Source organism: Lycorma delicatula, chromosome 4 (genome assembly GCF_047948215.1).
Source record: "Lycorma delicatula isolate Av1 chromosome 4, ASM4794821v1, whole genome shotgun sequence".
NCBI lineage: Eukaryota > Metazoa > Arthropoda > Insecta > Hemiptera > Fulgoridae > Lycorma > Lycorma delicatula.
In genome coordinates this window covers 41787466-41801554 of record NC_134458.1, presented here as the reverse complement: position 1 = coordinate 41801554, position 14089 = coordinate 41787466, and the positions used below count along the sequence as shown (strand labels likewise).

Sequence of the window (14089 nt, the reverse complement as noted above, 5' to 3'; positions counted from 1 at the left end):
ATAGGAAACTTACATGTACATCATTTTTCAACATAGTCCCCTTGCATTTCAACGCACTTGGTCCATCGTTACACAAGCTTCCTGATGCCCTCATAAAAGAAGGTTTTTGGTTGAGCTGTGAGCCACAAATTCACCATTTCTTTCACTGTTTCGTCCGAGGTAAATCGACAGTACACTCAATGCCTCTTTGAGTGTACCAAGCAAGCGGTAGGCAGAAGGGGCAAGATCAGGACTATACGTAGGATGAACCAGTACTTCAAAGTTGAGTTTCTGGAGCGTTTCAGCAGTGTGGGCAGCAGTATGTGGACAGGCATTGTCGTGCAACAACACAACCCTTTTGACAGCAGTCGTAGGCATTTGCTTCGAATTGCAGGCTTCAGCTTGGCAGTAAGCATCTCACTGTTTATTGTTGTGCCCCTTTTCTCATAATGTTCCAGTACTGGGCCTTGTGAGTCCCAAAAAACCGTAAGCATCAGTTTTCCTGCAGATGGTTGGGTCTTGAACTTTTTTTTGCAGGGTGAATTTGGATGTTTCCATTCCATACTCTGTCATTTACTCTCCGGCTCGTAATGATGGATCTGTGTTTCGTCACCAGTGATGATTCTGTCTAAGAAGATGTCCCATTTGTTACCATAGTGATCCAAATGTTTTTGGCAATGTCCAAGCGCATTTGTTTATGAAACTGTGTGAGTTGCTTTGGGACCCATCTTGCATAGAGTTTATGAAACCCAAGTCTACTGTGGATGATTTCGTAGGCAGAACCATGACTAATTTGCAGACGATGTGCCACTTCATCAATAGTTACTCGTCTGTCTAAGAAAACCATGTCAAGTGCACACTTAATGTTTTCCTCATTTATGGTGGTAAATGGTCGTCCGGCTCCTTCGTTGTGCATAACACTTGTGCGACCATTTTTGAATTTTTCAATTCATTCGTAGACTCAGTTGCGGCAACACACTGTTCCCGTACTGTACCGAAAGTCTTCGATGAATTTTGGCCCTTGATACACCTTCCGACCACTTCTTTGATGCAAACAGAAAGCGGAGCAGCCACGGTTAACAGCAGGGCAGTGATAATGGAACTAACCTAGCAGCATCAAAACTTCACAGACATAACAATTAAACCATGCATGCGTTATCTATGCAACACGACAGTACTACAAGCATAAACAAAAATATAACTAAATAGCAGATAATAATTGACTTACTCTCATGTATATATATATATATATACTGCTAGCAATGTCTTTTTAAAAATGTATTAATGTTTTTTATATGTATCATTAAATCTTTACATTAAAACAGTAGCTTATACAATTAATAATAATAATAGCAAAATACAGTACTTAATGAATTAGTTTAAGTTAATTATATATAAGATACCAAAAAATTACCAATTGACAAAAAAATAAATTTTCTACAATCATGGCTAGATTGCCACATATTATTTATGTTAACATAGATAATGATAATATATGAATGGATAGTGAAAAAGTATAATTATTACCAGAAAGCTCATAATCTCTTTTTTAAAATGGTGCATAAAATGTTATGATTGTTGACTGTGCACATTCATAATAAGCCTACAAAATCTTTTCAAAATCAGTGAGTGCTCACTTCTGTTGTAAAGTACTTTTAAATATCATTACACAAAAAGCAGTACTGGTTCTGGTACTCATAGTATTTATACACAAGTATACAATTTACACACATGTTTATAAATATTGGTCTTCTACAGATATCTGTTTTTCATAACATATTTATTGATTTATATTTTAACTTAGCATTGTGTATTTATGTTTATAAATAATTTCTACAGAGAGTTGAAAATGGTGACCTTAACTGGATTGTACCTCAGAAGTTTATTGCTTTTTGTGGTCCTCATTCTAAAAGTAAGATTGAAAATGGTAAGTGAACAGTTTTACAGTAAATCTTGTAAATTATTTTCTTTATTTTATATTGTTTCTGAGCATATTTATTATTATTATTATTATTGAATTTAAAATCATTTAATTGTTTTATTTATTTAAAATCACTCATCTTCCTTAATTACAGAAAGTATCTTCTCTTATTAAGATAATGCTATATACGCTTCACAATAAAACGACAATATCTTAAACTATACAAGCCCTACATAAAAATGTTAGGTGTATATAGCATTTGAATCATATGTTTTGTTTCTAATTCTTATCTCACTATTACAAAATTGGTTTTTGCAATTTGTGGTTAGTATCAAGTTTTTTCTATGTAGATTTAAGTTTTACTGAAAAACATTTTTTACTTTGTTTTTTCTTCTTGAAATCTCATATTTATCACATTGTTTGTTAAATGCCATGCATATTTTTCCTAATCACAGGATTTAGCTAGAAAACCTATCAGTTTTTTAACATACTAACAGTAAATTTTAATTTAACCCATCGGGTTGGTCTAATGTATTCGTTCTCAAAGTGGGCAATAACACCCCCTTGTGGGTGCTGGAGGCCTTTAGGGGGGAGGGTGTAGAAGACCAACAGAAAATTGGGGGCGTTACGGCAGTCTAGGAAGGCGATGGGTGATTAAAAAAAAAAATGGTAAAAAATATATTCCTAATATTTCAAAGTAAGTAAATATTAATATCTAAAAATTTTATATATGTATTTGGACTGTATGTTTGATCATTATCTAAGATATGTTTAGCATAATAGAATTTTCAGATTTATTATCTTTAATACTACCAATATGTTCTTTTACACGTATAGAAAATTTTCGGTTGGTCATATCACAATCTTTACAACTTAAACTTTATACTCCCTGTTTATTAAAGTTAGAATCATTATTATTTAATGTTTTATTATAATTATTAATAGATTTGTTATTTGTTGTATAAGCTGGTATTATGTTAATTATTTTGTAAAATTTTGCAATTTTTTGACTGAATGGTGTATTTTTATTTTTTATTTATATTTTTTCAGTTTTTTCTGGCAATAATTTTATATTGTTTTATTGTGTTAATTTTATTGTTTATTCTTTTATATAATTTATTTATTGTATTAATATTTTATTCATTTGTGTGAGCAGTGTTTTTAATAATTTCAGTTTCCTTGTTTAGAGAAACTTTATCATGTTTTAAATAATGTATGGCTCTATATAAGAGTGCATTAAAAACAGCCATGTTTTGAGACCATGGATGAAATGAATTATAATTAATTATTGTGTCATTTGAAGATGATTTACAAAATATTTCTAAACTTATTTTATTGTTATATATTTTTATGTCCAAAAAATTTAAACAATTGTTATCTTCTGTTTCCTTAGTAAATTTTATGTTTTTATCAATATTATTAAATTTATTTAATATTGTACAGGTTACATTTTGATTATTTTCGTTGTTTGTAATTATGGTATCATCGACATACCGTTTGTATAAAATAATGTCATGTTGGGTTAAGATGTTTTTGATAGACGTATCTTATAAAAATTGTTGGTATATATAAAGGTTGCCAATAAAGGTTCTCCCATTGCTAAACTAAGTGGTTGTTATAATATTGATTGTTGAAAGTGAAAAAACTACATTCGCAACATAATTTAATCATATCAGTTAATTCATTTATATATTGTGTATTTAAATCTTTATTGGTTTTTAAATGTTTTTTAATAATTGTTAAAGATTTAGATATATCTATGTTAGAATACATATTGCAACTATCTAAAGAAATAATTTTTTTATTATTAGTTATTTTAATATCATATAAAGGATCTATAATATTATAACAATATTGTGCTTTGTCTTGAAGACAGTTCTAAACCAGTCCGATATATTGTATTTTGCACTTAATTTCAGCTATAGATAAAGTATGATGATTAGTTTTTATATATGTTTAAAATGATCAAAATAAGATAATTCCCTAGAACTAAAAACAAACAATTCAAAAATTCTGATTTCTAGCAAAAATGATTGACTGCAAGAACGTAAACAACATGTTACAAAGGACTAATATTGCTGTTTTGTATTAATGTTTTGTTACTGTATTGAGACAGACATGGTTATCAGATAAGGGAACTAAGGTGATAAAAAAATGATTACTATTGACTGTAATGGTAAGCAGAACATAAAGAATAATGTAAATATGTTGAAAACTACTTATCCAATTTTTTTTGTTAAAAGAACATTTGACCACACTGTATGAGGTATATAGATAATTGTATGTTTGAAAGTGTTAATATTATTATTATTATTATAAATGTAGTTGGTTGTTAAAGTATAATTTTCTTCAACATAAAATTAGAAACTGTCATATTCTGTTTTTGAAGTAAATAATTTTAAATAGAACTTTTTTTTTTTTTTTTTATTAATTTGTTATAATGGTTATACATTTTTTTGTAGGATATCCATTACATTCTCCCGAGTCATATTTTGCCTACTTCCGAAAAAATAATGTCAGTACTGTGATACGATTAAATAAAAAAATATATGATGCTAATAGGTTTTGTGAAGGGGGTTTTGACCATAAAGATCTTTTTTTTATTGATGGTAGCACTCCTAGTGATAATATACTGAAACAGTTCTTAACAATTGCTGAGAATGCATGTGGAGCCGTGGCTGTTCATTGTAAAGGTAATAACATTTTTATTATTAGGTTTTTCTTAGCTGATAATGCTTTATATCTATAAAAACTATTTTATGTGAAGCACTCTTTAGTTCAGTAAGAGAATGAGAAGGAAATTTTTTCCACAATATCTTATACTGATTAAAGTACTATTTTTATACTACTTTTTTGGAGGAAATGAGTGCTTATTTTGAACCTAAGTTACTCTTTTTATTCTTCATTATGTAAAGGAATATACGTATGTGCATCCTACTTTGTATAACCCAAAGGGATTGAAAATATTTTTATTTAAGTGACTTATAATCAGCAAATTTAATGTCTTATGACAAAAGAGGTATTCTCTTTACAGAATCAAGGTGTAAATGCAATCATTGTTTATAAAAAAAATCAGACTTGTCACTTTCATTAATATGGAAGAAAAAATAATGCTTTGGTAAATTAAAACTACTGCATTTGTTTAATTAGCATTAAATTTTATGACTTAATCTGCATTATTGTTAACTATGGTATAGATGCATCTTTTTTTTAAAAGTTTTGTCATTTTTGATTAGTAACTATTCATCATTAATAGGAATATATATATTAAACAAAATTGACATCCAGCCGTAATTAAAAATGATATCCTCAAAAAATCATATTTCTTGCAAAATAATCCTTGAAATTGTCACCATTTATCTAAGTATTATACAGATCTATGTGAAATTTGTTCCATGCAAATGCTTTAAGTTCAATTCAGAATCACTAGAGAGGTCATCCTACAATCTTTTGACAATACCTAGCCCAGACTGTTGTCCAAACAATATAACTCCTTGAATTTTAAATAGAAACACCTTAAGAAAGCAATGACTATACTTCTGATGGCAGATGAGTGCATACAAAAATATACACATTGCAAGAGGTACATAAATATTCATAGTGACTATGGAAAAATTACCGAAAATAAAATAAAAAGTTTTGTTAAAAATGTTTACTCATTTTTTTCTTACAAAATGAGTATTTTTTCCATACAACCATCATTATATTTAATCTCAGTCATTTATTAAGTGGCTTTTCTTTTAAAAAGAAAAGCATGCATAAAGTTTTGTCAGTAAATTTGTCATTGGTATAAACAAAACTTATATCATTATAAACGTATTATATCGGTATACTTTCCTTATTATAAGCATGTTATTGGATCAGATTAGTTACTTTCAGATATTATGTGGGACTGATATTTAAAAAAGTTAAGTATTAACATAAATATATTTTAAAATTTAGCTATTTATTAAGAATAAATGTATGGATTTGTTTTCAGCTGGGCTGGGTAGAACTGGTTCACTTATTGGCTGTTATATAATGAAACATTATAGGCTTACTGTTGGTGAAACGATAGCCTGGATAAGAATCTGTAGACCTGGTTCTATTATTGGCCATCAGCAAATTTGGCTTCATGAGTAAGTGTAGTTTATTATGTTTTATCAGAATCATGAGAAGAAATTATTAGTTGTTTAAAATAGTACATTTTACTTTCTACTTAACCCAGTTAAAGGAAGAAGGTACTGTATGTATGAAGATTTTTCATGTTTATATGAGTAGTATCTTTACTCTAATCTCAAGTTGACAGACATTTATGCATATGAGTATTTGTATCACCAATTTTTTTCATGAAATTAAGTATCCTTTAAAGAACTTTTATTGACCTATCAGTATTTTTGATGTCTAGAAACAAAGCATCTATGTTAATATAATGTATATATAAAATTTCAATTTCATCTTCTTCCACTTATGTAAATTAGATTTATATTTCTTTATGTTTTATGGCATATTTTTTACATGTCCACTGTCAGCATGTTTCCCCTTTCATTACTGGCAAGTATATGTTGCCACTACAGTCATAAATTACAGATTGCTAGACACCAGTTGTTACCACATGATAGGTAGCTTTGATTTTGCTGGCTATTTACACTTACTCAAATATACGTTGTATATTCATTTAATTTGAAAATAATTAACTTTTATGTTCTATATTTTTTAAACCATTTACTTTAAGAAGCAAAATTATGTTATCATTACTTAATCATTAAGCCCTTATACAGAGCATTTTTAGAAATTCTATAATAAATAGAGCTTTTTTTTTTTAGAAAAATATTTTATTTTTAACAATGGAGAGTATAACTTTAATTTTCCTATCATAAGACAAAATAAACATGCAAGATCATATGTAACTTTTTTTGTCTTCAGTCATTTGACTGATTTGATGCAGCTCTCCAAGATTCCCTATCTAGTGCTAGTCGTTTCATTTCATTATACCCCCTACATCCTACATCCCTAACAATTTGTTTTACATATTCCAAATGTTGCCTGCTTGCAGAATTTTTCCCATTTACCTCCAATATTATGTCCCTCCAATATTAAAGCGACTATTCCAGGATGCCCTAATATGTGGCCTATAAGTCTGTTTCTTATTTTACCTATATTTTTTTTGGAAATGCTTCTTTCTTTATCAATTTGCCACAACACTTCTTCATTTGTCACTTTATCCACCCATATAATTTTTAACATACTCCTATAGCACCACATTTCAAAAGCTTCTAATCTTTTCTTCTCAGGTAATCCAATCTGTCCAAGTTTCACTTCCATATAAAGCTACGCTCCAAACATATACTTTCAAATATGTTTTCCTGACGTTTAAATTAATTTTGATGTAAACAAATTATATTTCTGACTGAAGGCTTGTTTCGCTTGTGCTATTTGGCATTTTATATTGCTCTTGCTTCATCCATTTTTAGTAATTCTACTTCCCAAATAGCAAAATTCTTCTACCTCTGTAATCTTTTCTCTTCCTATTTTTATATTCAGTGGTCCGTCTGCATTGTTTTTTCTATTACATTTCATTACTTTTGTTTTGTTCTAATTTCTTATCATGTGTTAGTTCTTGCATAGGACTTCATCCATGCCGTTCATTGTTTCTTCTAAATCTTTTTTACTCTCAGCTAGAATTAGAATTCTAGAAAATATTAGAATGTAACTTTTTATTTAAATTTTTGCTTAATGCTTTATAACTTCAGAAATAGTAAAATATTATAAAAATATAAAATAAGAAGTAGTGAAAATATTGTAAAACAGATAAAAATAATTATATCTTTCTTATTGTTTGTTTATGAATACATGTAAAAAAAAACCACACACAAGACCTGTCATTTCAGTTTCAAATATAGTTCTATAACTGATGCAAGTACAAACTGAAAAATTATCCAGACTTTTCAGCATCTTTAAAAAACGTTTAGAAATACCCAATTAAAATTCTGAAAGCTGATTTTTTAATATTTGTTTTGAGGTTTAACTATTTTTAAAGTAAAATACATAACACTTAGTATTATAGGTAAATTTAACATTCAGTGTCAAAACTTTGGTAACCTTTAAATTCAAATTAGTTTCCACTGTCCAGATATTGACTTATCTTTCTATAAATTAAATCTGGTCTAAAAAGAAGTTTATAATAATGTTTTTAATTTTTTTTTAGAATAAGAAAACAAGAATTTTTCAGATTTTTTTTTATACATGTAAGAAAACAAGGAAGGTGGGAAGTAGAAACTATAAAAATTGTCTTGGCTGCAAATTTAGCCAGTGCACATTGTTATTTCATTATACTGTTCATGTGGTGCCAAAAAGGGTTAAAAGGCCACCTTGTTACAAGCTCCAATAACCATAATAATCAGTTAAATGTTATTGTCAATGCAATAAAACTAATAAGGTTTTAATTTCCAGTAATCCAATAATACACTTTGTCATAGGTTTTTATATCAGTTATGAAATTCTTATGCTTTTTTAAACCAAAAATCATATGCTGTTCTTAAATCTCTTTAAATATCATACTGTTGCATCTTCATGGCTTGACCAGGCTATTGAGAGGCTAACAATCTAAAAATTTCTTATAAATACAATATATTACTCTAAAAATGTAGAAAATAATAATAATAATAATAATGAATATATGACATACAAAATAATAATTCAAATAAGGACAAGATTTGTTTAAAGACAGTTAAATTATAAAAACTAGAATACAGTCCAATTTACTAAAAATGTTATAATGACTGCAAATATTAATACCTAATATTGCATTAACAACAAGATAACATTAGAAAAGTCTAAAGTTCATTCAGTTTAATTTTTGCAAATATTATTATTTTTACTGTCTACAATAGAACTGCTCTACACTTTACAAATAAATGTAATATTGTCACTTTCACTACCAGTAACTCACCGAACAACTTTCTGCATTCACCCACTGTCCACTATGGAATACAGATGACATACTCTTCACTCGTTGCCACATGCTTACTGATATCGCCATCACTGCAACAGTGTCAAACTTGGGCTTATGAAACTATAGCTTATTATCACAACTACACTGAGTACGGCCTTGCAGGACTTCTTGCAGAACTACTGACTATCTCCGCTGGTCCCTGGCAGTATTTATATACCCTGGCCTGCAGAACCAGTATCCGCCGCATCCCTTAATTGTTGAAGCTTAATAATTTTCATCGTTCACACCGTATCGTTTTCCTATAAATTCTTATTCCAATCCGTTAACCCTTCTGGTCGATCAACAGCTTTTGGAGGTGCCATTGTCTATATTACAAAGAGCAGTTTGTTAAACGAAGTTGTAGTCAGAGAAAAGAATCCCTTTTAGTTCCTTCTGAATTCTTACATTATTTTCCCATTCTTTCTTCTTAATGGGAAGAAATCTGTTTCCCTGGCTTATTATACTGGTCATGTTACAATATAAAAAACTGTGTATGACATTTAATTCTGGTTCTTATTTGCAGTATTTATAAATATTTAGAAAAATAACTGTTCAGGGAAATACTTATTGAGAATGTTATTCAGACTTTTCTGCTGGTTTAAAATGATCAAATACTCATAAAAAAAAAAAAAAAAAAAAACTAGCTCAAAAGCTAGTTCTGATTGTGTTTAAAATTTGATGAATTATGCTAAACATCATCACTATTGTGGCTGTTTAAAAATTGTCTAGCCAGCATGGTTAGATGTTTTTATCATCCTCCATCTAGTGATTATTGTTACAGTGAAGACATTTTCTTGCATGCTAATCTTTTTCTTTTTATAATATTTGCTTTTTCTTGTTTTTATTCTATAATAGTTGCTAGTATGATTTTATTGTATTTAGTATTCTTAAAATAGCTTTTATAATTTTAACATGTGTAATAAGCTATGAAAACTGAATAATTGAAAATTTAATTAAATTTCTTCATCTAAATAATTGATTAGCGTGCAATTACAAAATAGGTAATATGAATTCGTCTTATTTTAAAATCGAGCATTTGTTTAAGTCATTGTATCAGCACTGATCTGTTACAATTATGTGTAAAACCAGTCGTTAATGTAAATTACTGTGATAACTCACAATAAAAGTAAAAGTGAGCATCTGTGGCTTTGTAGTTTGCCACAGTATTTCAAGTAAGTTTTATTTTATCTGATCGCTTGTGAATTAGATGTCTAAATTAGTGCATCTGATTTGAGCATGTTGCTATTTGCTAAATCAGTGAAGATTTGACATTTTGTTACTATTTAAATGAATATAACTGAACAGGCTATTCTTATTACAGAAAATATTTTATCAGGCTTGATGAAAATTTTGTTAGTTTTCATTTCTTTAAAAAAAATTGCCTTTCACTTACATTTATGATATGTCCTCAAAATTAATATTTATGTGATAAAACGTACTATGCCAACATCGTTTCTAATGTTTAAAACATTTCTAGAATGGGACTTTACAATATAGGCTAAAAACTTGCTAAATGATTTTTGTTTAATGATGATGATAATGCAAAACATTGTATTTTTATTAGTTTTTTCACTCTTGAGAAGAAAAAAGTCACACAGGGGGAGTGCAGCGGTTGTATGATAATTTATTATTTTTCATCAAATATTTCTGAACTGACAGTGAAGTTTAAAGTAGAGCATTATCATCGTGTAATTTTCATGAATTACACTTTTCTTATTAAATTATTTCATAAACTTAATAATTTTCTACAAATAACGTCACACAACAGCCTAACTATTCTTTGTTTATAACACTGATAAACATAATTTTTGTTTCATAACATGCGATTTGTATTTTGTTATATATTTGTTATATTGTATTTTGTTTGCTCATCTATTGTTGAACTTTGTTAACATAATTCGTAAGCTATAAGTAAACAATACTAGACAAAGAATTAAATCATATCATGGTCACATATTATGACATATCTAATACTGAAGAGTGAGCCTTCATGGACAAGATTAATCATGTTTGTGCAGGTCAAAACATATAGCCGGAAACACAGCTGTGTTGTTTGTATTAAGCACTGGATTTAGGAATGAATTAATTTTGTTTAGTCTTATTGCTATCTTGTTAACAATGCTATCATAATGCCTTGAAATTGTGTAAATGATGTGGATGCGTTCTGTTATGTATGTTTACCATAAAATCGAATAGAAAAAACATTACACCTTTAATTAAAAAAACATATCATTTGTACTTTCAGTGTAAAATCGGTGATCAGTATAAAATGTGGCCTCCTCATATAGTATGCACAAATGTTCTGTATATTTAAGAGGACGGCTGAAAGGTTCACTGAAGGCTTTACCATTTGGTGTACGTATGGTTTGGCGTGAACAAAGGATCATGTAACCAATTGTTACTTTTGTTTAACAAGTGTTTCTGTAATTTCTAAAAGATCTAAACATACTGTAAAATATCCTCCATTGCAATTTGCAATCAGGCCTGTACCTTACAGTGAAATTATTCCAGTTCCTCAGCCACCTGTGAATATATGTTTCGAAAGCAGCGATGAAGAATCAGGCAATACTGAAGAAGACAACAATGATTTTCAATTATCTTCCAATAAGCCACATCTTATATCACAAGGTGAATTAAATGACTTGGTTAGGGATTTAAATTTATCAAAAATTCAAGCTGAACAGTTAGGATCAAGATTGCAGGGTTGGAATTTACTTTAAAAAAATACAAAAATTTTGGGCTTTCGATACCAATCGCTTATGGTATTAATTTAAAAGAGATATACAATGTAATGAAAGACGTTCTTGAAAAAAATAAATTATAAAAAACATAGCGGGAACATATGTGAGGATTGAAAATTATAGCTATTTTGTTAGGCATGCAGTTAGGCTGTACTAAGTACATGTGTTTTCTTTGCGAATGGGACAGCTGAGCTAGGGATAAACATTGTTACCAAAGAGTGGAAGAAATGAGACAACTTAACTTCAAATGGGAAAAATAATCTTCATGAACCCTTGGTTGAACCCAAAAAAATATTTTTACCCCCTCTCCATATCAAGCTAGGACTGATGAAAAATTCTGTAAAAGCAGTGAAGAAGGATAGTCCCGAATTTTTGTACATCAGGCAGAAATTTCCGAATACAAGTGAAGGAAAAATTAAAGAAGGAATATCTGTTGGTCTTCAAATAAGAGTTGGTCAAAGATGATGTATTTAACTCATGTTAAATAATGTAGAAAGTGCAACTTAGGCTTAATTTAAAGACGTTTGCAAAACTTTTCTCGGCAAACAAAAATCCAACAATTAACACAATATTGTTAATCAACTTCTTACTTAATACAGAGCTGTGGGAAGTAATGTCTTTGAAAATACATTTCCTCCACTCATATCTGGATTTTTTCCTGGACTACCTCAGAGACGTAAGTGACAAACATGGTGAACGTTTCCACCAACACATTTCGGTGACGAAAAGCAAAGTATAAAGGGAAATGGAATACTAACATGCTAGTCAATTACTGTTGGAAATTAATTCAGGATGTACTGAGGCTATTTATAAAAGAAAAGCATCAGCGAAGTCATTCTAACACAGGTATGGCCATGCAAAATTATAAATTTTACAGATTTTAACTGTATTATCCCTTAATTTTTTTTTTTTTTTTTTAGTTTAATTTATTTAAAACTGAGGGTGATAGAAAAATTGTATGTACAGATTTCTGTAATGTATGCAAAAACACAATTCAAGTAACATTAAAACAATTTTTTTGTCTATCAGTCTAATAACACCTTATGGTAAAAATTTATGAAAAACAATGTCACTGTGATCAAAGAAAACAAAATGAATAATTTTATTATTTGATAAAACAAAGTTTTTTCAGTTTTGGCTCATTTGGGAGGTTCTATAGAGTGAATCATGATTCATCACCAGTTATAGATAGAAATGTGTTGATTCATTTAGTGACTTCAATTTTGTTCAAGATTTAAATTTTGGAACACAAATTTTTTTGTTGGGTAAAGTTAACAAAAAACACACAGCTAGTATTTGCCAAAAGAAATTGGACTTTATTGAAAGTGTAACAAATGAACTTATGTTATAATCATAATCTTAAAACATAACAGGAAATTATGAAATTAACATAACTTAATAATACTTAACATATCAGCTGAATCAACAAATGAATAATGCTGTTAAATACAAAAATACATGAATAAACCTTTTTAAATACACAATGTAACAGAGCCGGAAAATAAGAGAACATAAACCACCTTAATTTTAAATTAGATGCTTAAGACATAACATCAATAGAAAGTGGAACTGGAAAACAGTTGCACTACTAACATATACTGTACTATGAAGATTAGCAATGAACAGATTTCATTAGGTTAGGAAACATTAATTACAATAATTTCAGTATAGAAGGCATTAAATCACAATATAATCACATTAAAATAAATAATAATATAAATAGAATTTATTCTAATAGTAAGCTTTCTTGAAAATATTAAGTTACAAAGAAGTACAAAAACATAACTTCATATCAGGAGTAATTTTCTTTAGATTAATTTAAGAGAATATGAATTCAGTGCATGAATAGATAAGAATTAATCTCGGCGATTAACAAGTTAAATTAGATTAAATGATAGAGTTGATTGCAATAAACATTTCAAGTAAAGGTAATTTGCTCTGAGTAACTGACGTTTGAACACGAACTTTTGATGAACAACACGAAATATAATAATAGTTATCAATAATAATATATGAAATATATCGCACATAAGTTTTATAATTCTGAAGTAGTGTTTAAATTAAAAGTAGATTTGATAAGAACGATAGTTTGCATTTAATAACCCATAAAATGGGCTACACATGAACAAGGATAACATACACGTTTAATATGAATAATTTGCACTTGCCTGTATCACACACAAATATTAGCAAGAGATGAACTCGTAAAAGCAAGTACATATGAATACATATGTAATCCTGGGCGTAGTCCGCACTGGTGTATCAGGAATACAGAGGTGTGATGTGGTTTAGTGGTAGAATGATGCATAGAATCACAGATGTGTGATTCTACGCATCACGACGAGTTTTGAGATTCTGCTTGAATGAGAATATTACCACAAAGTTTGCAGGAGAGTATGGCCATAGGCGACTGCACTGGTGAGATGTTGGATCTACTCTGCTGAAAAGATGGCGTGAAAGAAAAAAGGGGGAAAC

At 29.0% G+C, this 14089-nt stretch overlaps 1 protein-coding gene across 2 annotated transcripts in view; it reads left to right on the top strand.

Annotated features, from left to right (window-relative positions):
* The window catches only part of LOC142322836 (dual specificity protein phosphatase CDC14C-like), an 86941-nt gene that overhangs the window by 30081 nt on the left and 42771 nt on the right, over positions 1–14089 (top strand). For both annotated transcript variants that reach the window (XM_075361908.1, XM_075361907.1), the window contains exons 6-8: positions 1819–1906; positions 4363–4593; positions 5880–6018. In XM_075361908.1, the coding sequence (XP_075218023.1) occupies positions 1819–1906; positions 4363–4593; positions 5880–6018 (458 nt within the window). The remainder of the gene's footprint in view (positions 1–1818; positions 1907–4362; positions 4594–5879; positions 6019–14089) is intronic.